This window comes from Micromonas commoda, chromosome 1, assembly GCF_000090985.2.
Source record: "Micromonas commoda chromosome 1, complete sequence".
NCBI lineage: Eukaryota > Viridiplantae > Chlorophyta > Mamiellophyceae > Mamiellales > Mamiellaceae > Micromonas > Micromonas commoda.
Genome location: NC_013038.1, coordinates 875,517 through 903,390, shown reverse-complemented (window position 1 = coordinate 903,390; position 27,874 = coordinate 875,517). Strand labels below are relative to the sequence as shown.

General features: G+C 47.2%; 8 protein-coding genes across 8 annotated transcripts; 4 read left to right on the top strand and 4 right to left on the bottom strand.

Annotated features, from left to right (window-relative positions):
• Nucleotides 1–1,046: 1,046 nt before the first annotated feature.
• Nucleotides 1,047–4,100, bottom strand: CCD1 (epoxycarotenoid cleavage enzyme/transferase; the record flags this gene model as incomplete). The annotated part of the gene is made up of 1 exon (XM_002507133.1): nucleotides 1,047–4,100. The coding sequence occupies one exon, from the start codon at nucleotides 4,098–4,100 to the stop codon at nucleotides 1,047–1,049; it is 3,054 nt and encodes a 1,017-aa protein (XP_002507179.1).
• An 890-nt stretch (nucleotides 4,101–4,990) lies between these two features.
• DPE1 (glycoside hydrolase family 77 protein) lies at nucleotides 4,991–7,562 on the top strand. The gene is made up of 3 exons (XM_002507524.1): nucleotides 4,991–5,247; nucleotides 5,380–7,423; nucleotides 7,486–7,562. The coding sequence occupies exons 1-2, from the start codon at nucleotides 5,106–5,108 to the stop codon at nucleotides 7,086–7,088; spliced, it is 1,851 nt and encodes a 616-aa protein (XP_002507570.1). The 5' UTR covers nucleotides 4,991–5,105; the 3' UTR covers nucleotides 7,089–7,423; nucleotides 7,486–7,562.
• A 972-nt stretch (nucleotides 7,563–8,534) lies between these two features.
• Nucleotides 8,535–10,511, top strand: LSD1 (predicted protein; the record flags this gene model as incomplete). Its single annotated transcript, XM_002507523.1, has 1 exon — nucleotides 8,535–10,511. One exon carries the CDS (start codon nucleotides 8,535–8,537, stop codon nucleotides 10,509–10,511), a length of 1,977 nt encoding a protein of 658 aa, XP_002507569.1.
• Nucleotides 10,512–12,622: 2,111 nt separating this feature from the next.
• MICPUN_51444 (glycoside hydrolase family 2 protein) lies at nucleotides 12,623–14,953 on the bottom strand (the record flags this gene model as incomplete). Its single annotated transcript, XM_002507132.1, has 1 exon — nucleotides 12,623–14,953. A coding segment is annotated over exon 1 (1,859 nt), but the record flags the coding sequence as incomplete, so codon positions are not given.
• Nucleotides 14,954–16,273: 1,320 nt separating this feature from the next.
• BOP1 (predicted protein) lies at nucleotides 16,274–19,549 on the top strand (the record flags this gene model as incomplete). Its single annotated transcript, XM_002507522.1, has 23 exons — nucleotides 16,274–16,477; nucleotides 16,545–16,616; nucleotides 16,692–16,765; nucleotides 16,823–16,892; nucleotides 16,957–17,017; nucleotides 17,088–17,242; nucleotides 17,303–17,334; nucleotides 17,393–17,492; nucleotides 17,552–17,602; nucleotides 17,708–17,742; nucleotides 17,838–17,886; nucleotides 17,940–18,001; nucleotides 18,069–18,142; nucleotides 18,219–18,268; nucleotides 18,325–18,359; nucleotides 18,422–18,464; nucleotides 18,524–18,543; nucleotides 18,598–18,657; nucleotides 18,724–18,756; nucleotides 18,824–18,981; nucleotides 19,054–19,096; nucleotides 19,186–19,249; nucleotides 19,301–19,549. The coding sequence occupies 23 exons, from the start codon at nucleotides 16,274–16,276 to the stop codon at nucleotides 19,547–19,549; spliced, it is 1,794 nt and encodes a 597-aa protein (XP_002507568.1).
• Nucleotides 19,550–19,815: 266 nt separating this feature from the next.
• On the bottom strand, nucleotides 19,816–20,205 carry IF4E (predicted protein; the record flags this gene model as incomplete). Its single annotated transcript, XM_002507131.1, has 1 exon — nucleotides 19,816–20,205. One exon carries the CDS (start codon nucleotides 20,203–20,205, stop codon nucleotides 19,816–19,818), a length of 390 nt encoding a protein of 129 aa, XP_002507177.1.
• Nucleotides 20,206–22,836: 2,631 nt separating this feature from the next.
• On the top strand, nucleotides 22,837–23,778 carry MICPUN_113390 (pre-mrna splicing factor; the record flags this gene model as incomplete). Its single annotated transcript, XM_002507521.1, has 2 exons — nucleotides 22,837–22,890; nucleotides 22,978–23,778. 2 exons carry the CDS (start codon nucleotides 22,837–22,839, stop codon nucleotides 23,776–23,778), a joined length of 855 nt encoding a protein of 284 aa, XP_002507567.1.
• A 95-nt stretch (nucleotides 23,779–23,873) lies between these two features.
• On the bottom strand, nucleotides 23,874–26,306 carry MICPUN_51440 (hypothetical protein; the record flags this gene model as incomplete). Its single annotated transcript, XM_002507130.1, has 1 exon — nucleotides 23,874–26,306. The coding sequence occupies one exon, from the start codon at nucleotides 26,304–26,306 to the stop codon at nucleotides 23,874–23,876; it is 2,433 nt and encodes an 810-aa protein (XP_002507176.1).
• Between the last annotated feature and the right edge of the window lie 1,568 nt (nucleotides 26,307–27,874).

The window sequence follows — 27,874 nt, the reverse complement described above, 5'->3', positions numbered from 1 at the left end:
TTTGGTTCGCGGGAGGCTGATTGGGACGAGTCTCGATGAAGCTTCGGTGAAGCCTCGGTGAAAGACGCATTGAGAAAGGCTACTTATTTATGGTTTGAAGCTGAATTTTCATCGATACATCGGTCAACTTCGACGTCTATCATCGCCTTACCAGAAAACGCCTTGGCGTTCACTCTTCGTTTACAAGTGGCATCATGTGAGGACGACGACTATGTGCACGCCAAGCGCAACGATAATGACGTCCCGCAGAACAATCGTCGTCGAAAGACACAGAAGGCGTCGCACAATGTTGTTTGTCAGCAATATAGTAACAAACGACGAATGCACGGTTGTTTAGTCTATAACTTTTGCAAATGATCGAGTTCTCGACCAATCAGAAGACGAATAAAATGTAACAAAGGTCGAAAAAAGTTGGGGTGGATGTGGTACTCAAACCAGCTCAGAAAGACTTACATAGATTATCAGTTTTCGTGTGGCAGTGTGGGTCTTTGTGGCCGCCTTGACTCGCCAAATTCATGATGAATAGATAGCTTCACACTCCTCGGCGATGTCTTGGATCTGGGAGAAAAGCTCCGCGTGGAGGTACGCTGTGCACAGCACACGCGGCAACCCAGCCAAATTGGGTTTCTTCTCGTTGGTGACAATTATCGTCTTACCTCTAGCTTCCGGATCTTTCTTGATTGATTTGACAAACGGAGGGGTCGACAGAGAGGTGCTTTTGAAGCTCCGTGAAAACGCAGGACTTGACGCGAAATTGATGGTTAGTGTATAAATAAGATCACGTGCTTCTTCGCGTAAATGCATTTTGTTCTTCGCACATAGCTCATTGATCTGACGCGCTAAACTTGATCTGCAACTTCACTTTCAAAAACGCAGCAAGAAGCCAACAACAGGAGCCTGAAGCGTTTATTTTTCGATCTCGAGAGCAGGGACAGAAGCGAAGCACGCTGGGCGCTCGCACTATACGGGCGTACACCTTGCGAATCTTCCCCGAAAACAAATGATCGAAATGGTGACGTCTAAGAGCAACGATTCGATACATGTTGTTAGAGTTGCAAGTATCTAGACCTGAGATAGTTGATTATCGCGGAGCTCTCAAAAATTGCGACGCCTGTGTTCGGGTCTTCAAGGAATGGAACTTGAAACGTGCCTCCTGTCCTGCTCATTAGGTGGGTCCTGCGAGGGCTTCCCCTTGCGCATGGTTGTAGAACATATGAGAGCTCGAGTTCGCTCAAAGTTTCCCGAACAAGTGCACAAAAGGGCGATGCCTCGTATGCCCACAGCTGAAGTGGCTTCTCAGGTGTACGCGCAGGTCTGGAATAGAAAGCGCCTGACGGGCCGCGTCGAAACGGAGATATCTCATCGGAACCTTTAGCAGACCCCCGCGCATCAACTGCAATCTGGGCAAACATCGCTGCTAGTTTCCCAGAAGAGAGCATCGGGGGTGGAGCAGCACCGTCTAGATATTCTGAATAAAGATACTCAATTATTTGATCAGCACCTGCAATCCGAACACCAGTACGTTCATCTTCAAGATAAGGGAGCTTTGCATCCTCCGGATAAATATACTCGTCCAGGCGTTTCCCCAAAGTTTGGGTCTGGGCAGCTGCTGCTGCAAGCCGATTGCGAACGGCGCCGTGTGGGCAAGGCCTGTGCGTGCAAGCAATATCAAGCATAGAAAGTGTCTCTCGCACAAGTCGACAGTCACCGCAACCCTCCAATTCGAAGAGCGTCAGTGATGGCAATGCGCTTTCAATCGCGATTCCAGCAGGGAGGGCAAAAATGTCCCCAAAAATATGCCCGGACTTGCTTTCAGTTTCTATTTGTTCCTTTCGAAACATCCCAAGCGAATTCAACTCATCGAGACGAAAACCAAACATTCGAATGAAGGCATACTGCTCGCGATCGTCTATTGCGATCCAAGGGCGCCAACCATTCACAAACAGTCCTGATGCAGCACGAAGAACTCCAGTCATTACAGCCCCTAGAAGGGCTCTGTGTTGTCCTTCGGAAATCGCAAATGCACGAGGCTCCGGAGGTATCATTGAAAGCATGGATTCGTGTTTGCTGGACGCGGGATGGTGATCGCTATCATCTGCCAACGGACACCACATCGCATGTGCACCGTACGGCACACGAGTTGGTAGCATTATTCGAGCAATAGGACCTTCCTGTATTCTCTTTGCATCAAGTATGATGCACTCCGAACAGCCCTCTGCTGCAGACATGTTTGCATCACCTTCATCATGCACAAATAAGACCAGCCACCCATCATCCTCGGATGATGACTCGCCATGTTGCGTACTCTCATCTTTATCAGGGACCGATGAAGACCTTGGAACAAATTGTGCCTCCATACCATAACGCCCACTTCCATGTTCATATACTTGTTTCATCCCAGTGTTCATGTCATACTTTATAACAGCATCAAATTTCAGCTGAGCTTCTTGTGATAGGGACGCAGTGTGTATGCGGCCTGCATAGGCATATTGGTTCTGAACACCGGTGAAGCTGTCGTTGATGCGTGGAACCTCAACGATGTCATCGAATAGCCATCGTTCGGATACCACTTCTCCTCGCGAAGGGTCGATGCGCCATTCGTGCATACGAGGCACTGACGTGCCTTGGTCAAGTGTTTTAGTGATCCATTCCCGCGTGCCAGTAGCTGCCAGGGCTCCATGGAAAAACCCATCCTCCCTAACACCGATCACCACAATTTCCCCCGTATGAGAGTCTTCCCATGCATTCACGAAATGATAAACCATTTCAGCTTCAGTACATTTGCACCAGACGACTTCACTCATGTTCGCATTTTTGTCTCGTCGAATGAGCCCAAATCGTGCCAGCTGAGACCTGTCGTATTGAAGCGGGTGCACTCCTTTTAGCATCCGCAAAGGTCGAATATTCATCGACCCTTCGAACAGGATCGTGTAATGCTCCGTTAGACAGAAGTCATGCATGAATGTTGCTCCATGAGCTGCATTGTGCCAGAGTGGTTTGAGAGGGCCAACGACTCCGTCAGGGCTCACGGAACCTATCGTACAGTGGGGAGGGTAAACAGGATTGAACCCGAAAAACAAAAGATGTCCGGTCCCAGGCGCGACCTTTGGGTGCGCCGTAAATGGGACGAAAAACGGTAAGGATCCGTCAAAGTCACAAGGGCCTGTTGTCTCAAGCGTTATTTGATTCAATTCCCATGGTGGCATCGTATCCTGCAATGCAAACAGTCTGTTTGCAAAAAAGCACAGAGCGGTATTTGCAGAATCTTTTAAGAAGTTACCGCCGAAGATCAAATTAGCAATGGCGTTTGGAAGAAAAGCCTCTCCGCTCGCATTCATCAGAGGTCGGAACAGGCGCATACCACGACGAAGCTCATCGTGCCAGCTTTTTGTACGTACATATCTGTTTCGAAAGGTCAGTTTTCGCGAAGCCGGACCACTCTTGCTCACAGATTCGTTATCTTGCAAATCAAAGCGACCATAATTTCCTACCTCCCGCTCATCGTAACGACGACCGAAGTCTACTGCGTATATCATGCCATCGCCCTCAAACCAATGGTGCCAACCACTCGAAGTATGTTCTTTGGCCTGTGCTTGACCAGGGCCTTTCCCCCATGCTTTGTAGTGTTCTCGAGAGAACTTCGGATTCGGTCCAACATAGATGAATTTGCCCCCAGGGAAGTCGACCGGTAGATTTCCAATAAAATCTAAAGGCTGCCGGTCGGATTTTAGGGAACTCGACTGTCCCGTTTCCCCGTGACTGATTTCAATAACGGCACTGGTTTCATAGATGATGGGCTGAAAGTTGCCGCTTAAAAACGCAGCCGCGTGCTCTCCATAGTCAGAATTACGTAGCACTGGACCCGCGACCAGGTCGCCGATAGGCCTGCCTGCGGCGCGGCCAGTTTTTCGGAAAGATGTGTCCGAGCATACCGGTTCTGTGGTTGGCTCCCCTGAAGGTATAATGGAGGATGGCGACGAAGTTTCGGTCCTTGAAGTACGTGCGACCGTATATTTACTTCTCTGTTGCTGTGAAAGTTGGCGTTGGGTTGCGTGCTTTTGAGGATACAGAGGACCAGTCCTAGCATGTGGGCACGCCATTCGTTGCAACACGGGCAGTAGCGCCAGCGAACATTTGCGCGAACTGGTTCTCAAGTCCAGTTTCTTGTTGCGCACCAGTAGTGCATATCCCCAAAATCTTAAAGATCTCTGGATTCCCGTGACGTGATTGGTCCAAATATATAATAATTTTTTTCGATCGATCGAACGAACTGCATCATCAACAATTTTCTTATTATTTTATTACCTTGATACGGTTTGAGCTTGTATGGGCTTTTAGGGCCGATGGAGCATCCGTACAAATTCTCTGCCATGTGTATTATTAGTTGTTGCGTAAGACGGACTAAGAAGGGCTACTTGACCATGGTTTGAAGCTGAATTTTCATCGATACATCGGTCAACTTCGACGTCTATCACCGCCTCATCGGAAGACGCCTTGGCGTCCACTCTTCGTTTACAAGTGGCATCTGTGAGGACGACGACTACGTGCACGCCAAGCGCAACGATAATGACGTCCCGCAGAACAGTGGTCGTCCAAGGACACGGAAGGCGTCGCACAATGTTGTTTGTCAGCAATAAAGTAACAAACTCCGCGCTCCTCGCGCTCGTTCGGCTTTGCTCCCTCGGAACCGCGCTCGTCATGCCGTACGGCGCCGCGCGGTTGAATGGGGAAAATAGCGTCTTGAAAGTGAAAATCGATCAAAACGAAAAATTTCATATCACTCGTCATTCTTGAGTTAATCCTCCCGTACGGTATTATTATTGGCAGTACGGGTTACCTTCGAAGGTACCTCCCATCCACCTGCTGCTGATTGAAATGCAGAATACATTTTTTCACGGTCCGGCGATATTAGTCTAAATCGGCTGTACCAAGCGAAGGTACGAAGGTATTTAGCGAGGTCCAGCTAGCCAGGAACGAACAGATAAGACGAACGTGCCAGTCGCTCCGTGTCGTTCCGCAAACACAAAATCGTTTCGTTCCGCAGTTACTGCGAAGGAAGCAAAATCCGCACGTTAGGGGCGCTCGAGCGACCTCACTGTGACGTCATGGCGTGGTCCCTGCTGAGCAACGCACCATCTCTCTCAACGCACCCTTCATCGCGGCGTTTTTGTTTGAAATGGAACGACTCTCCACGTAGTTTTCGCAAAATACGCTCGTTGCGTGCCAAGGCCTCTATGCTAGAGATCGGTGAGGACCCGTGCTCAGGCACATATATAAATGCTCATGCGTTCAATGTGAATTCGTACCTTGTAAAATCCACAGCCCGAACCAGTTTTCCGGGTCATGTTTTTAGAGTCTTCCCCTTCTGCATAACTACAGGCGAACCAGTACATGACGGCTACACAGAGATGCTTCCCCCAAGGCGAGCCCAAAGACGTGCTGGCGTCATAATGCATCCGACATCTCTGCCCGGACATTATGGTATAGGTGATTTGGGGAAGGAAGCTTTTGCATTCATCGACTGGCTCGCGGATGCAAAGATGCAGGTCTGGCAGATCTTGCCACTGGTTCCTCCTGGGAGACCGATACCTGGGTTTAGAGAAGACTATTGGTCTCCTTATTCCGGCCGCGATGCTCACTGTGGAAACACTCTGATAATCTCTTTGGATGAACTTGTGGCGGACGGCCTTTTGACAGAACAAGAGCTCCCACAACCCTACAACCTATCAGGAAACGTAGATTTCAGTCGTGTAGCCGAAATAAACGAGCCTTTAATAGCACGAGCAGCGAAGCGCCTCCTCGAGAGATCAGATGATGACTCGTTGAAGTCTTCTCTCGCGACTTGGCGTTCTCGGCCCGAGATAAAATCCTGGATCGAAGAAGCTGCTCTGTTTGATGCGATATGCAACGATCCAAATCTTGTTGGTAAAGACTGGTGGGATTGGCCTGAAGATCTTCGGCGCCGAGATCCGGCCAAGCTCGAACAAAAGCGCGCTTCAGCGGCTGCGCACATCGAAGAATTTTGCGCCACGCAGTTTTTATTTGATAAGCAGTGGCTTAAATTAAAGACGTATGCAAATTCTCAAGGAATATCTATCATTGGAGACATGCCAATATATGTCGGTGGCCACTCTGCTGATGTCTGGGCTAATCAGTCACTATTCCTTCTCGGGGATGATTTTAAGCCGACCTCAGTAGCAGGCGTTCCCCCAGACGCATTCAGTGAAGATGGGCAGCTTTGGGGTAATCCTTTGTACGATTGGAGGTCCCACTCTCAGGAAAACTACCGTTGGTGGGCGGGTCGAATCGGAAGAGCTTTGCAGCTGCACGATGAAGTGCGCATCGACCATTTTCGAGCGTTTGCCGCATACTGGTCCGTGCCTGCCAGTGCAAAAACAGCCAAAAATGGTTCTTGGATAGTAGGCCCCGGCAAATCATTTTTCGATGGTGTCGAAAAAGTAGTTGGCGATGCTCCGATTGTCGCTGAAGACCTTGGTGTCATCACCAAAGACGTTGTTGACCTGCGCGAGGCAATTGAGGCTCCTGGTATGGTTGTGCTTCAGTTTGCATGGGGCGGGGATAAGCAAAGTCCTCATCTCCCTCACAATTTCTGTGAGAATTCCTTCTGCTACCCTGGGACTCATGACAACCAAACAACAGAAGGCTGGTATGAGAACTTAGACGAAGCAACGAAGGTGAAGTTGGCAAATTACGCAGGCATATCAGACGCCGAGGGCGCTGCCTGGGGACTGATTCGTCTAGGTATGTCAAGCGTCAGCAAAGCTTGCGTGTTCACGATGCAAGACGTACTGGGCCTGGGTGATGAAGCGAGGATGAACACGCCAGGTGTGGCAGATGGCAATTGGGCATGGCGAATCGGCCCCCCTGGTATCTTTGCAACATGCAGCCCTCAAGCTAAAAAGCTGGCCAGCCTTGCAACATGTTTCGATCGCGTATCTCCGGAACATATGATTAACAAAAAAAACATCGAGGTTGAGTCCCCCAAAGCAAATGATGATGTCACGCCAGATGGTGATGGCAGTGATGCTAATAGACCCTGCAGGCAGAAATTTTTTGGCGTGTTTTGATACACACCTTTTGAAATTTCTTGCTCGACAGGGCGCTCTTTGCCGCGCTCTCGTCCTCAGACAGAAGGAATGTGACAAATGAAGTGAGGAGCAAGGACACGGTCAGCTCAAGCCTCACATTTCTGTAAGCTGCATGTTGTCCCTTCAAAGTGCAAAGTCTAATTCTATCTCGAAGTCATCGCGGATCCGTTGACAAAACGACGATTTTACAAAATGTTTCGACTGCATATCCGTTCTCATCATGATTAGTGATTTTACTGTAAATAAAATAAGCACTACTAGGGATATCGAACGAATGAAGATATATGATTGCTTGTATTCTGAATTTCATTAGGGTGAGCCACTTTTTTACGCATAACGATTTTTAAAATATGTACCTTCGTATTCTGGTTTTCAGGCAGCTGTGGACACCCCGGAGGGGAAAATTTTTCAGAACGAAAATTTTCAGTTAATTCGTCATTCTTGAGTTAATCCTCCCATACGGTATTATTCGGCATATCCGATATGCCGAACTTACACGACTCCAACTTCCAAAATGTAACAATCACCTGGTATCGTTTATCAATGTTGATGGTCTATCCGTCTCATACATTGTCCACATTTTTGACACCATTAAATCAAGAACGATGGTCTATCGTTCTATGGATTGTCCACATTTTTGACATCATTAAATCAAGAACGATGGTCTATCGCTACATATGGTCTATCGCTACATATGGTCTATCGCTACATATTCACAGATACAGATAGACTTTTTGCCTTCGTGAGAGGTAGGCCAACCCGTGTTGACGCGCACCTCCCGACCGTGGATGGAGTTTCAGGACGTGTTGTCAGTGAAGGACCTACTCGCTGTACCCTATACGAGCCGATCATGTCATAATACGATACCACTCTCTGTCAATGTTCTGGCGTATCCGACGTCACCGTGCGCGCATGCATCTGAAACCGAATCCGTCCCATCAACCGAGTCCTCGCCGCCCGCCGCCGCGACCGCCGCCGCGACCGCCGCGGCGGCCGCGGCGGCGGCCGCCTTCGTCTCTTGTCGTAGCACGGTGCGCTCAGCCCGAATCGGCTTCGTTTGCATGAGTCCACGTCCCGAACCTGTCTCCCGCGCCCGACGAATATGTCGCGCCGTAGCGTCACCATGCCAGCACCATGGGTTGCTCGACCGTCTGACTGGAACGCAATATATGAACGATTTCTTGGTTTGTTAACTCAAGAGATAGGAGAGAAACTGGTTGTGTTGCGAGGAACTTGAGATTTTGCTGGTTTCTCATTGGTCAGCAGGAAATGGGAAGCAAAGTCATTGGCCGGAGGCGGAAATTGGCGTGTATTTCGCGACGACGCCGGGCCACCCACTCAACGCCCGAAGACCCGTCAAACACTGAGGACCTTCGTTGAAGCATAAGGCACACTGGTACGAAAAAGCTGCTTGTAACGTCGAACATGTTCATGCTTTCTCCACTGCAGCTTGCTTCTTGCGCCGCTCGCAGCCCGCCGCGTCCATTGAGCAAGAGGGCAGGGGAACGCCTGTTTTGTGCCGGAAAGCGTGGAAGACAAGCCAGTCTGATGCTACGATCATCCTTCCAAGCTGTGCAATCGCCAACAATCCCTACGGACTCGCCTACCGAGAGCACGCCCCTGGACAAATTCCCAAAGTCTAAGGTCCAGTCTCGTCAGAACGTGCTCCCGGTAACTGAAACGTTTGAGAACCAGTACGCCGACTACTCCACAGGATATGCATCTGTTCCCGGACTGGCATATGAAAGATCCGAATGGATCACTGACATAGAGGGTCAAATTCCCACGGAGCTTGAAGGCACTCTTCTCCGCAATGGACCGGCGATGTATGTGAGAGGGGAAGGTGCAGAGAGGTTTGAGAAGTCGTACCTTGACGGTGACGGAATGGTTACCTCTGTCGCCATCAAGGACGGCAAAGCTTACTTCCGGAACAAATTCGTACGCACGGAAGACTTCGACAAAGAGGAGAAACTCGGCAAATACACAGAGCCATCAATATTTACTGCGAAAGATCCCCGCAAACCGGCCTTCTTCTGGCGCCTTTTTAACGACATCCTTGCTGGAAACTTGAAGCGCAAGCAGAATGGGGCATACAACGTCCTAAACTGGGGTGGCAATCTCGTAGCAGTTGACTACAAGAAGCCCTATGAGCTTGATCCGGACACGCTGGATACAATCGGACATGCTGCGAGCCCTCTTTCATCGGTAATGCACACATCGCATTATCGAACTGTTGATGAACCCGACGGTTCCGGTAGGCGCTGCGTTGCATTCCTGAATGAAGTTGATTGGCGTTCTGAAACCACGAAAGCTGTCTTCTACGAATTCGATGAAGCAGGTAATGAAGTGTCGAGGCGAGCCTATGATTACCCGGCAAGCTATGTACATGATCTCGTCGTGACTGACAACTACTACATTCTTTTTGACTGCCCGATAAAGATCGACTTTCCTGCCGTGTTCACAAAGTACATCTTTCAGAAATCTTGTCTTTCTGAGCTCATTTGCGAAGACACTGATCGGCGCCCTCTTTTCCGATTGTTTCCACGCCGCGGAGATAGTCGCGAGGTGATTACCATCGAGGCAGACTACTGGTGCTATGCATATCATCACGTCAACGGATTTGAAAACTCTGATGGGAAAATATTTTTTGACACGTGTACCTGGGACAAATTTACGCTTTACTTCACTGACATATGTTCTCCAAACGGTCAAGAAAACTTTCCTCGGATGAAACTCAGTCGTTTTGTAATTGACGTCGATAGCCGTAAGGCTACGCATCACTGTCTTTCTGATCTTCCATGCGAGCTTCCCATCACAAGTTGGGATTACACCGGGAAACCATACAGGCACATGTATCTTTCAAGCTCTGTTGGGACCAACGAAGCTGGTGTTAATGGTCCAATGCAAGCTCTCACAAAAGTTACTCTTCCCACGATTGATGCGCTCGGAGATGCGCTTGAACAGGAGTGGATCCCGGGAGAAAGCAAATTTGCCATGGAGCCATTCTTTGTAGCGCGCAAAGGTGCGATTGACGAAGATGACGGTTGGGTGGTCGCTCTTGTTCACGATGCGAATTACGCAAAGTCTGACTTTGGCGGTAGGGGGACTGAGATGGTGATAATTGACGCCAAGAAGTTTGAAGAGGGACCGGTTGCGCGTATCAGACTACCCGTATACATACCATTCGGGGTGCATGGGTCTTGGAGTACAACGTATGTTGCTGGATGCCCCAAAACAGCAGAATTAGAGGCAATAAAGGCTCGAGATTCTAGCAGATCTCATGTTCCAGCTTTGATAATTGACAACGCGGCTATTTCGTCAGTGCTCCCGCGCGTGGAAGTAACAAAGATTGCCGTGGCAGCTGCAATCGTGTGCGCGATCCTAACTGTGTTTCAGTTCTGACCCTAGATAATAAGCGATATAAATTATGTGTTCCTTATCATTCAGTAAATCAAATCATTAGTAAAATTACACAACTGTCGCCTCGTATCGAGATGCTCTCAAATCAAGCTATGACTCTCTCAGATAGTCCCGTAACCTCAACCATATTCAGAATTTGCCGCAAAAGGTGCGGCACGTATGCGGCCGGAAATCATCTGCCGATTGCTTTCTAAGACCACGTCAATCACAAAGTTGACCAAAATATGATAAACGTGTACTGGCTGTTGTATTGCATGCGAGGTCAGCAACTGCAGAATACGACATGATATGCTGTACGCGATCATCGTGCGCATGATTTGTATTGATGCACGGCATCATTATTGGCTCTGTGCACGGTTGTGAACGACGAAGGCATCGATCCCAGGTAGAACTGGTGCGAGGGTAAACGACCATGTCCACAGATTACCTGGTGGTATCATAAACTGTGAATGTACAGATGGTGTCCAACTATCATCGCCACCGACGCCCATGTGGAGATGATCTACGTGCAAATGTATAGATCCGTCTCCTTTTCCCGTCATTTCTTCAAGTTCATGGGTATGTGAAGCAGCACACAAAGCCTCAAGGGCGTGATGTTGAGCAGAGACCTGTGCGGCGGAGTAATGCGGCATGGTCACGAGAAGTCCTGTTGTCGCTGTATTTATCATAGGAATATCGCCTTGCAAAGCACGTACCATTGCCTGGTGATGTCGATCTGCATGATTCCTCATGGATGATGGAGTGACACTCTGATTGTGAAGGGCAATCCAACTTACGTCCGAGCGTCCTCCATTTTCACTTGGGACGATGTATGGGACATGCATTTCATGGCTAGTTGATGCGTGACGACCATATATCGCTGAAGATTTGCGATCAGGATAACACTCGTGGGGACCTCGACCGAACCACTCGACTGAGCTCAGATGCTCATCGCAGCGCATGCGAACCCCGACACGCGGGAATGGCGGAAAACATTTCATTGCGGCCGCCTCAATAGTTACCACAACTTTGTCACAATATACATTATGGTTTATTTTGACTTCTATCGAATTGGCATTGCGCCTAGTCGACCCACTTGGGATTAATTGATATGTCGCTGACAATTGTAGGGACCCTCTGTGACCTGGACCATAAGATATTGTTGAAGGAGCTCCGCCAACCTGAAGTCAGTCAAACATTAAAATGCCGTGAAAACAAATATTGAAGGAAACACTAAACAAGATGACAACTTACCATAGCTAGCCGGTCAATCCCAGAATTACGCCAACGTGCACAGAATGACAAGGCCTCCCCGCCTCGATCGTTATCGGTAGGCGCACGCCAGAAACATGGGAAAGGTCCACTGTTCAATAATTTTGTGGTTTGAAAACTCATACAAGCAATGCTTCCTGCCTGCGCCCCAGACAAATGGAATGCCAGTTGAAAGCCCCCAACGCACTGCACATGAAGTATGTCATCCTTGCTATCGAGCACACGGATGGCTTTTGGCGACACTTGGAATGATTCATGTAAATCATTCATCACAGAATGAGCCCCATCCCATGGTACCGGAAGTTCAAGTTGGGTGCATGCAACCTCGTGCCCAACTTCACACCAAGGCTTAGCTGCGCTCATGCAGGTTCTGAATTCAAGGAACCATCGGCGCATGGAAGCAATGCGAGAGTCACAACGTGAAGTCAAACGTTGGAGTCGCACGAGGTCAGGGAGATGCGCGTGCCATGCAAAATTTCTTGTCGTACCTGGTCGAAGGTCATCGAGTGATAAGTGACCAGAGGCCAGGCATATTCCACTGTCCGAAATAATTCTCCAGGAGGTGGCAGTATCATGGAGAGTAGAAAAGTTCAACCAGCTCCGCACCTGGATTCGTGGATTACTCCTTGACCATGTCTCGAGATGAGAGTCAGGTGTGCCCAGGGAATCTAATCCTGTGATAGAAAACGTCACAGGCCTCATTAAGTGTTTGAACTCTTGCAAAGCAGGATGCGGAGTCCGGTCTGGGAAAACAAGACCATTAATGCAGAATTGAGCATCATTTGGAACGTCACCAAAGTCACCGCCATACGCCCAGTATTGCACACCGTTCAGAGCGACTGCATCAAGACCCTGATCAACCCAATCCCATACAAACCCGCCTTGGATCGGACCCTCTCTCCTGAAGCATTCCCAGTAAAGATCAGCACTGCCATTGCTATTGCCCATCGCATGACTATATTCGCAAAGAATTATAGGTCGAGTATCAAGTACGTCTTCATGTAGCATGTGTTCACAAGTTTGTACTCGAGCATACATTGGGCATATTATATCTGTGCAAGTCGTCCGTGAACCGCCTGACTCATAGTGCAACGGGCGAGTTGGATCATGGACGCGGGCCCAATTAGCCATTGAAATGTGAGCCCCTCCGCAACCAGCCTCATTTCCAAGGGACCACATGATGATTGATGAGTGGTTCCGATCGCGCTGGATCATGCGGGCCATCCGCGAAACATAAGCATCGCGCCATGCTGGATCATTCGACAAGTATGGTGTGGGATGCATGCCAGCATGGAATCCGTGTGTCTCGATGTTAGCCTCATCGCACACGTAGAGGCCATATTCATCACACAAATCATAAAATCTAGGATGATTGGGATAATGGCTTGTACGCACTGCGTTAAAATTGTACATTTTCATGAGAACAATGTCTTCAATCATGGATTCTTCAGATACAGACTTTCCTCTCTTTGGACAATGTTCATGACGATTCACACCTTGAATAATGACAGGGACGCGATTTATCCGCAGCCGTCTGTTATGAATATCAACAATGCGAATGCCCACTCGGCATGCTTCAACATCAGACCGCACGTCCAAAACACAACTCGTCGCGTTGCTGTGCTGGCGACACGCTAATATAGATGTGCGAAGCACGAGTGTGTAGAGATATGGAGTTTCAGCAGACCACAACCTTGCGTTAGGAATTGAAAATGTAAGGGACACTTTTCGGGTGAAGTATGGCGATAATTTATCAGAGGGCTGCCCGTGGACTTCTGCATTGCCACAGAGCATCATATCATCCACAGATGACGCAAGCCCAGTCACGTGTTGTCCGTTCGTATCAAACAACATGGCTTCGACAACTACATCAGATGGTAAATCTATATCTAAAGATACCGCTTCATGGACAAAAACATCAACACTGACTGATGCTTCATCCCGAGCACTGTCAGGAATTTCTGTGTAAACGTTGTAGTCTGCTATGAATATTGCTTCCTTGACGTAAAGGATAACGTCTCGATAGATGCCGCTCAACCACCAATGGTCTTGATCCTCGAGATAGCTGCCATCACACCAACGCATTACCTGGACTGCAAGAACATTCCTGCCCGAGAGCAGGTAATCAGTAACCTCGAACTCTGCGGGCAAACGACTATCTTGAGAATACCCAATGGCTCGACCATTCAACCAGCAATAAAAAGCGGAGTCAACACCTTCAAAGAGAAGGAATGTGCGACGACCTTCTGAAGTCCAATTTTCAGGCACTTTGAATATTCGTCGATAGCAACCGGTTGGATTTTCTAGTTCATTTTGATCGTTGACGTCCGGATTCCATTTCCATCCTGATAAATGACTCAGTTCGCCGCCAGTCTCGCTGCCGTGAGGTTTTTGTTTTGCTGTCCATACGCCGCGTCGGTTCGCGTATGGTGGGTTGATAGGAAAAGGGTAAATCACGTTGGTGTATATGGGACGGTCAAAACCTTCACATTCCCAATTTGAAGGCACAGTTATCTCACTCCATGTTTCATCATGAAAATCACTCTCATGGAATCCGTGCGGCGTGTGTTCTGGTTTTGAGACTAGAATGAAATCCCATGAGCCGTTAAGGAGCATCACGTTCGGAAGTTTCCCACGTGCTCTCCACGAACCACCAGCAGCCCAGAAGCGCAGGGCGGCCTGAACGTCGGGAAACGAATACATGGGCACGTGGCCCGACCTGTAAACCTCGTGATGATCAGCGCTGCTTTACTGCTTCGCGCCAGAAATATTCGTTCTGAAGCATTTGCGCACCGTTTTCGACGTCCGATGACCTGGGGATTTTCCCAATCTTTCCTGGACTCTTTTTCATCCTGTCTCAAGGTGTTTTGAAATAGTTATTCTGGAAAAATGTGAGGCGCGAACACTTGTAGATCTTGTATGGCACGGGGTGTCTCACCCCGCTCGACGACGGAAGCATGGTTTTACGCACGGCAGCAGGCGTGTTGGAACCCACTCGCGTGCACAGATCGAAAGTAAAACAATACAGCCACTCCGCCAAACGCACGAGTCTCGCACTTCCATGAAGGCGAAACATCCAACAGATATGCATTGCACTGGCCTGCGGAAGCAAGATGCGTAGAAATGTTTCCCATGATGCAATTGAGAAAAACACCATCGTGACCGGAAAACCGAAAGACAGAAAATGTGGTCCCACGCGATCGATAATCAACCGCGGGTCAATAATGTTGTTGCCTGCATGTCATTATTTACCTTCGAAGGTACTAATACGTACCGAACGAAGGTACAAGTAATAATAATAAATCTCCAAAGGACGAGTGGTTGGTGAGTGCGAGTGAGGTGGGAGAGAGGGAAATTTCGTTCGTCCTGTGGGTGGTCGGCATAGCCGGGAGTTGGCGATTTCGTCGTACGCGCACGGAGTTTGAGGTCGAGTTCGTATTACCGGTATGGCTGGGTCGAATCACGTCTCCCTAGGTCTGATATACGTGTGTAGACTAGATAGCTAGTTAGTCTACGAGATGATCGATAGCGAAGGTACCTCGGAAGAACCAACTATATGAGCAGCTGACTCAAGGTTCTCGAGCTAAAAATAAGAAAATGTCATCAACTATATGTAGCGATAGACCATCGTTATTGATTTAATGATGTCAAAAATGTTTACAATCCATAGAACGATAGACCATCGTTTTTGATTTAATGATGACAAAAATGTGGACACTCCATAGAACGATAGACCATCGTTCTTGATTTAATGATGTCAAAAATGTGGACAATGTATGAGACGGATAGACCGTCGTTCTTGATTTAACGGTGTAGAAAATGTGGACAACTATATGTAGCGCTAGACCTACGTTCTTGATTTAATGGTGTCAAAAATGTTGACAATGTATGGGACGAATAGACCTTCGACCTTGATAAACGATACCAGGTGATTGTTACATGTTTGTAAGTTGGGGTCGTGTAAGATCGGCTTAGCCTTCGGCTAGCCGAATAAGGTACCTTCGAAGGTACATACATATATGACTTATGATATTATACCTTCGTTCATTCGTACCTTACTTATTACTTCGAAGGTACGAACGAAGTAATAAGGTAAGGGTTACGAAGTAATAAGGTATTCTGGATTTCAACCAGGTTGGGCACACTTACGCCGATAACTTATAAAATGATAAGTTATCACCTATAGTATGGAATACCACTGGAATATTACCTGCTGTATGGATATATGTCCTACCTTAGGTATAAATTATTGCCGATGACCTCCTGTAAACACGCACGCAGAAAAAGCAATACCCGCAGCACTTTTTCCGAGGGAGCCGGACAGCACAAGCCTTGGAAGGCATTGAGAACGCGAGGCTTGGATACGAGCCACGCGCGCTACATGTATTTCGCACAATAACTAGTCGGATACTTCGACCGGACAAAAAACTCAAACTGCGTAAAGCGGTGCGCCGTCGAGGCGAAAAGCCACGCAAGCAGCGTTTCTTTCTGCCATGGAGAATACTACAGGGGATGCCCCATCTGAATGGTATCGAGAAGAAGAACACATCGGTTACGATGTAGATGGTCGTCGAATATCCAAGCGTCGATGGAATGACTCGATCGAAAACCTGCTCCACACGATTGACGATCCAAGCTATTGGCGAAAGGTTTTCGATGAAAAAGAAGACCGTGAAATAAGCCTTTCTCGTGCTCACGTGTGTCTTTGTATTTCTTGTCGTTTCAGTATTGAAGCTTTAGTGTGAATCATGTTTAAATTTCTAGGTCGAGCTCATACAACGACTCCGTAGCGGTGCTTTTCCAAAAAGCTCGTCCAGTAGCGACCTGAAACACGAGGTATTGGACTGGGGATTTTTTCTTGAGATGAAGATTGTTTCTCGCCTTTCCAACAAGAAACTTATTTATTCGCAGCAAAACCATGGAATTGCAGAGGTGGCGTGGCAAATCAATCATGAACCAAAACGTCGTTTTATCCCATCAAAATGGTGTTTGCGCAAGACTTTTCACATTTTATTCTGAGCCACTCACTTTTCTTTCCACAGGGAAGCAAAACTGGTTTTGCGGATCGTTCGCGCACTCCGGGCGCACGCAACACCGAACGCACTGCAATCTGTGCGTCATGCCGCTTTCTTTTCTATACTTTTCAGCACAGCCTCAGATTCTTTCCACCTACAAGAATACCGTTGAACAAAAAATGATTTGGGAGGCAGAAGATGCTTCCCAAAGATCGACACGAGGTGAGGATCTATGTCTACCGGCATCATGTTGCGCTTTCATCAACCTGGAGATGCTAAATTTTGTTTTCAGATCATACATACCTGCCCGCCCAAAAACCGAAGAAGCCAAACCACGCGGACTCTTACAACCCTCCGTTTGAGTATCAAATCAATGACGAGGATGCACCGGGAACGAATGGGCATGATAATCATGCCACACGCACGCTTTTCAATGCATTACGTCGAGTATGAAAAAACCTTTTTTTCCTCCACGCTACAACCATACTTACGAGACTCGATTTTTAGGTTCCGTCTTATTCAGAATTTGTTGTCGAAAGGTTCTTGATACCTGCATGCACCTCTTCAAAAATAACTGAGTGCACCCAATGTGTTCAGGTTTCAACGCTGCCTCGATTTGTATTTGTGTCCGCGGGTGAAAAAGCACCGTCTCCATGTTCGACCGCAAGACATTCTGCCCCCTTTGCCAAGCCCAAAGGTGGTTAATAGCATTTTTCCAGTCCAATCGACTGTGTGATACTTAAAAGATCACGATAGGACTTAAAACCATTCCCAAGCTCGAATTGTTTGAAGTTTACTGGTCACGAGGTAAACTATTAACATGATCTCGCAATCGACTGAGACCAATCCCTTGTTTCGAACGCTTTCAATTTAGTCAAATTTTGTTCAACCATTTCACGACTTTACAATCTGGACAAAGTTCTCTCCATCGCGATTGATCATTCAGGGTAGGTTTGTCTGTCGACCTGCTTTTCACCCAACTTATTTGCTGCTGCACTTTGCTTGATGTTACAGCTCACTTCACTTCCTCATCATGCGGCAGACAATGGTTACTTTCTGCCTCCGAAGACTGCAGCATACGCAAATGGGAGGTAAGCACCCTCTTTCCATGTGAAGAACGTCTTCTAAGCGTTGCTGTTTATAGATATCGTCAAGTCGGTGTATCTCTGTTTGGCGCTTTCGCGATATTGTCAAATCCGTGGCTTGGCAAGTCGATTCTTGAGATTGACTTTCATACCTTATTCGAGGTCCTAATTGTTTTTTCAATCGAAAGGTGCCCAAGTCCAATGGCCAACACATTTTCAGCGTGTGTCGCATCTGATATTGTGCTACTAAAGTCGACACGAGGTTTGGATGCTTCGTCGTGCAACAAAAATTTTGGTCAAATCCTAAAGTACTCTACATCATCTGTGGTCGACCCTAGCCTCAGGAAGCGTTCCGTTACTAAGTTCACACCATTCCGTTCACTCGAAGGTAATGTGCCCGTGTCATTGGTCGAGTGAGTTAGTTGGATCCTCGATTTCGAACAGGTTGAGAATTCAAAGTTGCCAGAGTGGAAAGAAAGGTAATTTGCTGTTATATAATCGCTCTCGCCATCTTTCATATTTTCAACACCATTTGATTCAGAGACGGTGAAATGATTGTACACCTTGCTTCTGATGTGTCGAAGGTACGATTGCTTCCAGCTGAAAACGACATCGATTGTGATGTGTCGTGTGCTTTGCCTAGGTGACCTGGCATAAAAAAGGGTACCACTTCATGCATGTATTCCTTGCGTTTGGCATTCATCCGACACCGTGCAGAGACTATTTTGCATCATTTATGATTGGTGGTAACAACGTCATGATCCACAGAATGTCAAGGTGAAGGCTCATCGTAATTTAGCCGTGATCAATGGTGATCGATTTTAATTATTTTGTGTCAACCAGGAGAACTTCTCAGCTGATATTCCGTGATCAAAAGTGAGATTTTCGCGGGAAAACGGAAATGGTGACCACGCAACTAACTGAGTTTTTCTCACCTGTTCAGGTTCCCGATACAGAGCGTCATGTTTCATCCATATCGCCCATTTATGCTGATCTGCACACGAACGTGTGTCTACCTGTATGATCTAAATAAGCAAAGCCTTATCAAGAAATTATCGAGTGGAAATCAAACTTTGAGCTGCATGGCAGTGCATCCCGGTGGTAATCTTTTGTCGAATTCATTTTATGCCGGCATGTGTGTTCTTCTTGATCCTTCTACTTTCCACGCGACAGGGGATAATCTTATTATCGGAACCGATCTCGGCAGACTCGCATGGTACGATTCTGGCAACGGGACCTTGCATCTACCTTTGCACCATCTGAGTCTCACGTTTGATGATTAGCGCTCATTTCTCGTTGAATCAGGTTTGATCTTGATCTAGCCACTTCGCCGTATAAAGTCATGGCCACACATGCAAGCGCAGTTAAGGTAAGACTTTTTTTTGTCCTCCAGAAGACAACTCGACTTATGTTTCTTCAGGGTGTCGCTTTCCATGCCAAGCTTCCCCTGTTTGCATCGGTCTCAGACGATGCGACGACCCAAGTATTTCACGGCATGGTCCACGCGGAGCTTGATCAAAACACACTGATAGTTCCGCTGAAGATTCTCCGGTATACCTCCGAGAGCAACTGTGATGGAGTTTTCGACTGCGTCTTCCACCCGACTCAGCCTTGGTTATTTACTGCTGGTGCTGACCGATCGATATTATTGGTCTGTGATGATAACTGACAATGACGAGGGACGGCTTTTCTGCCTTCTGATGTTTTAATGAGAAAACCTGCCTGTTTCGGTCAGGTACCTAGGTGATAAGAACACTATTGTTGATCTTATTGAAGGAGATGTGGCAATAGTCGAATTGAAATTATTGAAATCTATGCATGTCCAACAAAAAGCGCTGCTTGCTCGTGCTACTGTATGCCTCTTGGCATTTTAATGATCACGGCAGTCAGCAACGCCGCCCAAAAGTCAACACATGATCATCACCACCAAATTGCTCACACGGTGTATCTGTCTTTCGCACGACGCTCCAACCTGATGGCATCATCATGGACCATGTATCCGATTTTTTCGTTGTCTGCTAAGCCCAAAACAGTTTTGAAATGTCTGCCAATGGCCATTTGATCGGCTTCATCGGAAGCTGTTTTGGTCCACAGGGCAACCCTGTGCTGTTTTTGGCGAACACTTACTACAGCTCCGCAGATTTCACTGGGCTCGCAGAACTGTTCTCCGATCATAGCCAGCAAGAGACTAAGCCAGCAGTCATCAAGAGCGCCGGGCTCTTTGCTCTTGGGGAAAAAGTATGTCCACTTTCCACCCTTTGCACACTTTGCATCTTCCCACTTTGGCTCTATCCCCTCCTTGAAAAGGTGGAAGTCGGTGCCCATAATCAACCTGCTTGGAGAAAGGATATTGTTGTATAGACACCAGAAGTCTTCGACTGTGTTGAAAGTGTAGACGCTGCGTAGAGTTTGTCCCCAGGTCGCTTGCTTCTGCCGCCTGAAATATGGTTTCCATGGTCAGTACCTCCTAAACAACGGTGTGAGAGTTTGGGGGTGGTTTCATTCTCACCCGTTAGGGTTATCAAACCATAGAGACCAGGTGTGCTCCAAAGGATGCTTCTGAGTGAAATCTGGAGAATTTCTCGAAGTCATGACACGAACAAATTTCTCGATCGACTGATGGGACGATTCAAAGCTGCGCGGAACTTGTGTCCGGGAGCAAAGGGCGAGTGAGGATCCGGCGGCGGTTGTCTCGAAAGAAAACTTGCACCTTCAATTGCACCTTTCAGTCGTTACGAAAATACTTAAACACTTAATAATAAGGACTGGGGTGACGTAATTATTTAATAAACCGGCCTTTTGAAAATAATACTATTTGCTCATAGGAGAACGAACACGCACATGTGCACACTCTCGGCGGCATTCAGCCGCAGTTTTTATCTGCACAAAATAAAACCCTCATTTTCCCGTTGCCCGCGAACGTCCCTTCAAAGTTGTCGAGCAGATTTCTGAGAAAATGCGTCGTGACGCAGAGATCCGCCTCATCGTTTGGCCCCGCGGGAGGCGCGACTGCTCGATGGCCAGGGCATAAATCAAAAATCGGCTCGACAACTTTGTCGGCCTCCCCGTTAGCTGCCCGAGGATGTAAAAAAAGCTGTCGAAGGTTGCGCCTCGCTCGAATAATGCCGCCAAGAGTGTGCACGTGTGCGTGGTCGTTCTCCCATGAGCAAATACCCTGATTTTCGAAAAGGCCGGTTCATTAAATAATTACACACCCCTGTCCTTCTTTCATTATTCGTTCGTATTTTAAATAATAGACCATACTCCCTATATCGTTGACTTTCGGTCGGCAGTGGAGTCACCATACGATCACCGATCGGTTGCAAATACAGACACGTGCTCCGCGCCAAACAAACAGGGTCGCGCGTGTTTTTTTTCCGTATGGCGCCTAGTCAGGCCCCGTCAGGACGGCGAGCGCGCTAGACAACTGGCAATTACGCTACTCGGCGCCAAAATTGGAGGACGCCATCGGCGCTCGCCGTCCTGACGGGGCCTGACTAGGCGCCATACGGAAAAAAAACACGCGCGACCCTGTTTTAGTCAAAAGTCAACGAGTCAACGAAATCAACGAGTCAACGATATAGGGAGTATGGTCTATTATATCCATAAATTATCCATAACATTACATATACAGAACCTGTAATTTATATTTTACAGGTTCTGGATTAAAATCAGGTTGACCACACCCTTAATAACGACGATAATAACATAAAATTGAAGGTAATAAGTTATTATCACCTTTAACTTTATTATTTGGAGCTAATGGTACCATTGATTTAATCGTCGTATGGTAACATAGTCATCAAATTCACGTTCCAACGTTAAACTACTCAGAGTTATCATCGTTAACCTAAAGGGGTACCTTATACGTTATCGCTTTGGGTGTGTTCAACCTGGTTGAAATCCAGAATACCTTCGCTTATTATGATAGTATTCTGAATTTCATTAGATAGTATATATAGGGTGAGCCACTTTTAACGTAATATTAATTGAATATATTTAAGTAAGGATAAGTCGCTTATTACGTACGTGCACTTTATACTGTTTGCCCACTGGAGTGATTGTGCGGATCGTAATGATAAAGTCTTTACGTTAATATAAAAATCGTTATGCATAAAAAAGTGGCTCACCCTAATGAAATTAGTATGAAATTCAGAATACATATCTTCATAGACTAACTTATTTGAGTCTTATTTGAGCTTATTTGTATAACTTTCGGGCTTGGTACGGACATCAGTTTTGCAAAGAGTGATATGCTTTCGTACGAAACACGCACAGGTAGGGTAGTCTATATGTATTCGATACCACGTTATGAAATAAAGCTCACCTATTCTCACTAATAATAAGACCTTTCGGACATATATGATATTATGGTTCGGATCTATTCAAGGACACGAACGTGACGTTGAAGTAATGTGTCTTATTTCGAGAAGAGGGCTTTCGTTTCTAGCTAGCTTGTACCTTCGTATCTTCTTATACCCCTTTCTCATCTCACTAGCTAGTTATATATGGTTTTGGTTACCTTTAATGGTACGTAATTAGTTTAGAAATATAGAGTGTTTATACGTACTAACGCCCTCCCTATAATATATTATAATAATAAGCTTCGTGAGTGTCAGGTGCATATATTTATATTACCTTCTCCCCCATATATATGTGTCATACCCTGCTTGTACGTACGAAGGTACCTTGTATTGTACCAATCAAGTAAGGGTTTAGCTAGCTAGGCCGAGCGAGGGTTGGGTTGTTCAGGTGCAAGGAGGACGTCGGCGGGTCTGCATGGTCTATGACCGCGGTCGGTGGATGGTATGCATGAAAATTGTAATCAGAGGCGAGTCCACCGCAAAGTCCGGTCAAATAAGCTAAGACGAGGGCGCGATTGTGCTAACTTCCGACTCTCGAGACGCTCCACAGTGCGAGGGGGGGCCCTTTCGAAACTCTGTCACAAGGATTAGAATGGCGAACAGCACAGACCCTTTGGCGCGGAACGTTCGAGGCACTAACCCGCAGGTGGGCGGCGAGCTTCCCACTTTTGTCCTGATGCGTTGAGCTCTAAACATCCAAGATTGATACACTAACGATCCAGTACATCCACAGAACCTGTTGGAGGCAATCACGCGAAAAAAGGTGTACGAGACGCTGTACTGGAAAGAGAAGTGCTTCGCAGTCAGTGCAGAGTCACTCGTGGATCTCGCGATGGATTTGAAAACATGTGGCGGACTGTGCGCGGGAAAGCACAAGGCGTCGGAATTTCTATGCTTAACTCTGAAGTTGCTGCAAATTCAGCCTGAGACGGAGATCGTGCTTGAGTTCATCACAAATGAAAACCACAAATATATCCGGCTTCTTGGTGCATTTTACTTGCGCCTGGTTGGCAAACCCGTGGATGTGTATCGATATCTAGAGCCTTTGCTATATGACTATCGAAGGATACGGTACAAAAATTCACGAGGTGTCTGCGAAGTGAAGCATGTTGATGAGCTAGTGAACGACCTTCTGTGCAAGGATAACTTCTGCGACGTCGTCTTGCCTCGCATACCACGTCGCCCAGCCTTGGAAGGTGCCGGTCACTTGATGCCTAAGACAGGACGGCTCGATCTTTTCAACAAAACGCTTATCGTCCGAGACAATCTCGGGGCAAATCCAATTCATAGGGCAAGTCAGGGAAACGCCAAGCAACGGCCTATAAGTAAGGCGGAATGTTCAGGTGCACGCGATCATAGTCAAGGTCATCTATTACCTGACGATAATGAAGAAACTGGTCGCGGTGCAAGCGCCTGGAGCAATCTTCGTGATGCATTCGGTGACCCCTCATTTGTGAAGAAGGAGAGAAGTGCCAATGTAGAGATTGAACCGCGACCGAAAAAGCCCAGAACCAAGATGCAAAATGAGAGTTAGCGGCAGCGACGGGAAGACGACAACCGACTGACATCATATGCCTTGACTTTGCCTATCGTGTGACGCGTAAAGTTCCCGACACGTGATTAAGAGGTTTACGTGTCGACACCCATGGGGTTAAAATTGCGTCTGAGTGCAGCCCGATTTCCACCCAAGAATCGCACAAGACTGAGCAACTCGTCTCTTACAAGCCACGCCCTGACCTCACCTCTCTCAGCAACCACACATCCAATGTTATACTCAGGCACAATAAACGGCGAGTTAAGCCCACCTAATAGAGCAAGTACTCTTTCCTTCACTGGACTATATCCGAATACAGTGCTGTGTTTTCCCCAACCTGTCACTACCTGAATCTGATCGGGTAGATCACGTATCTGCAATGGAATGTCTGCTTCCGAAAGAGACGCGCTGCAAGTTCTCACATTGTTTGATTTCCTCGACACCGTTGCTCCCCTTGTCGCACTTTCGAGTATTATTCGCGTTCCCTGGCCAGCGGCGCGCACATCCAGCGGCGCGAGCGCGCGGGATCGCATCCGTCGAAGCCACCATCGCAATACAGTCTGTGCAGTGCCAGCAGATCTTATGCGGTGAAGGTCAAGAACTCCAAGCTCATCCTCGCACCTAAGATGGCCTTGTTCCTGCGCATGTTCCAGCCATGCTGTTGCACGATCCCATTGCCCCATCTCCTCACACACATTTATCAAAGCATCGAAAGTCAGGGCGTCTGGTGCTATCCCTTCTTCTTGCATTGAGATCATAGCTTGGCCAGCCTGTTTCCACTGCCGTCTTACCTCATACGAGGCAATGAGGGAGTTGTACGTATGGACTGTTCGGCAGACACGTTTACTGACCATAGCTTTAAAGACAGTTTCAACCTCGGCAGCTTGCCCGGAAAGATGCAGAGCACGGAGCAGTGCATCATACACATGACAGGTCGTTGATGTTAACTTTTGTGGAGAGGCAGATTCTGTTGCGAGCATATCAAGCTCATTAAGAGTGCTTCGAAGGAGCTCTGGCAGCGTCCCTAGGTCAGTCACAAGGGAGTTGCCAACTGAAAGTTGAGATTTCTTGTCATGAACATTTCGTGTCTCGGCACTCTTGTAATCATTGTGGCGTATACACGAGGTTTTGGCGTTTGGGACAGATCCTGTGGCAGAAAGCGCACGACCAGGAGCATCAGTAGCTGATTGTAATTTATCAATACCACAGATGCAATCGAACGTGATTGCATCTGGAGTCAGCCCGTGCTGCAAAAGTTCCAAATAAATATTTACTACTTGATTCCAATCATGCCGGGCGGAAGCACTCATTAGCATTGTGTTGTATGTCACAAGCGTGGGAATTACTCCTTCAGCATGCATCATGCTTAGCACATCGCGCGCGAGCTTGCTCTCCCCAGACTTCACACATGCTCCGAGTGCTGAATTGAATATCACAGCTGACTTCTTCAGCCAGCGAGCTTTGCATGCCTCTTCCAAGTGCTCAACGGCCCGATAACAGTCTCCGGCATTGCCATGAGCCGTAATTAGTAAGCTAAGCGTGGTTTCGTTGGGCTCGACATAACTTTTCCGCATGTTTTTATGCACGAGCTCCATGTCAAAAATTCGTCGTTGTCGTCCAAGAGATGTAAGGATAGCATTGTATGTCGTTACATTTCGAATTATCCCTTTCTTTGGCATCTGCTCAAACACAATGGATGCTTCATGATAGCGTGCGGCACCAACTGCAGCACTCAACAAAGCGTTATATATTCCAGTGTCCATAGTAACGTTCTCCTTGGCTAATGCATCAAAAGTTGATTTTGCTCTTTCCCACTGTCCACCTTTTCCATATGCGGAGATGAGGCTGGTATGTAATTCAATTGTAGGGTTGTGATTAGGAAAGTCACGTTTTAACTCAGCAAAAGTGCGCTCAGCGATTCTCCACTCATGCGCACGGGCAAGTGCTGCAATCACCTCATGGTATGTCTGAAGATTCGGCGAAGGACCGCATTCTCGCATCTGCAACAACACACGACGTGCTTCGATATGATATGGCGGACGATGTCGCTTACACGCACGCAGAGTCAAATTATGATGGGTAAGGGAAGTCTCCCGGAAATCCAAGTCTTTCCAGGAAGCCGACCCGTGTATGGTGGTGTAAAGCAATCCCAACGCAGCTTTAGCATTTCCCTGGTCGGCTAACTTTTCAAAGTGTTCAACACTTGAATCGTGTTCTTTGCCATTGCGCGAATTTCCTGGCGTAATTGTCTTTTTAGAGTCTAATCTTGAACAGCTAACATCAACTTCTGGAGAACAGCTAATAAATGTGTTGTTATATGTATGCGACTTACTTTTGGCCATCGGTTCCGTGAGCATATTGTCAATCTCGGTATTTTTTGTAGCCCGTTGACCAGTAAAGCTGCCGGAGGTTGATGAGTCATCGCCGCTCGACGGAATTCTCAGGTCGTCGTTGAAGTCAGCGTCGTTGACAAGTTCGTCGACAGCACTTCTAGTACGGCTCAATACGCGGGAAGGGTTTCCAAACATTTGTAAAGTCGCTCTTGACACACTCCGAGTCACTGCAACGAAAACGCCAAGCGTGTATCGCGCGATGCCTTGCCGATGCTTTGGCGGAAAGTCATTCTTTGGTTGGCGAAAGTTCGCTTTGACCGACGGAAACCTCAAGCTGTTTGTTTTCGAGTTTCTAGTTTGCAGACTTGTCTTTAAGACAAGAGGATAGCGTTGAGCCCTCCCAGTTGCGCCGATGTAGTATGCAGTCAACACCATCGTATTATGCAGTAGTCATCGGGCTCCAAACCTTGATGCAGCGACCGATTCGCCCTTCCGATCTTTATTGGTTGATGGATAGTTTCGGTTTCCGTTGCACGGGCGGGCGACATAAGATGATGTTCCCATCCATTATTAGTTTACTGTATTGATGATGATGTGGTAAAATAAACAAAGATATCATGCATGCCGAGCGAGCATATACGTACGTACTACTGGTAGTCCTAACTGGTAACTATCTATCGTAGACTATAGAAATTGTCCCACCTAGATAGATAGCTATATGGATACCTGCTGCTGGTTGAATACGAAGCTTCGGTATCACAGATACAGATAGACTTTTTGCCTTCGTGAGAGGTAGGCCAACCCGTGTTGACGCGCACCTACCGACCGTGGATGAGAGTTTCAGGACGTGCTGTCAATGAAGAACCTGCTCGTTGTACCCTATACGAGCCGATAAAGCCATAAGATGATGCCGCTCTCTGTCAATTTTCTGGCGCATCCGACGTCGCCGTGCGCGCATGCATCTGCCGCGTCACCACGTTTTCGCCATCTCCGATCTTGCACAAAAAGTTTGACTATTTGCCTGTGCGATTAAGTCCTTCCTTGAGTTCTGAAACGTCGGTTTCGTTTTACTCGAACACATCAACCGGGTAAAAATCAATGCATTTTTCCTCCCAAATTTGGGCGAAAATGAGGGAAAATGATGGGATTATTATTATAAATACTGAATTTCATTAGGGTGGGGCACTTTTAACGTAATTGCAATTGATTATGATATTCAAGGATAAGTCGCTTACGTGAACATATAATCGGAATCTTTATACTGTTTGCCCACGGGAGTGATGGTGTGGATCGTAATGATAAAGTCTTTACGTTAATACGTACATAAAATCACTATCTATATGTATAATCGTTATGCCTCACCTTATTATGAAATTCAGAATTCATGGATACCTTCAGAGCGAGCGGGATGAGACGCAATCACCAGATTATTACCTTCGTTCGAAGGTACATACGAATGAAGGTGATGATAAATATTTTAAATAAGATAACGGATTTTTTAAGGTAAGGGTATTTTTAGGTAATTTTACCCTTAGATTTTATTTGTTGCAAAAATAGATAGATACCAGTAGATGGACTAGCTAGATAGTTATCATATTTACCTTCGTATATTATTAGTTTACTTTTCCTTGATATTTCATTTCCTCTCTTGGCTCAGTGCAGAGCTGATCGTTCCTACCTATCGCCAAGGAACCGGTGAGGATGTCAGCCTTATCTATCCATCCATTGGTGCCACTACCAAACAGAAAGATGAGTGGCAACAA

Coding starts and splice junctions, on each gene's coding strand:
- DPE1 (XM_002507524.1), top strand. CDS start 5,106: ATGGCGTGGTCCCTGCTGAGCAACGCACCATCTCTCTCAACGCACCCT. Junction 5,248..5,379: donor GGCCTCTATGCTAGAGATCG/GTGAGGACCCGT, acceptor GCATAACTACAG/GCGAACCAGTACATGACGGC.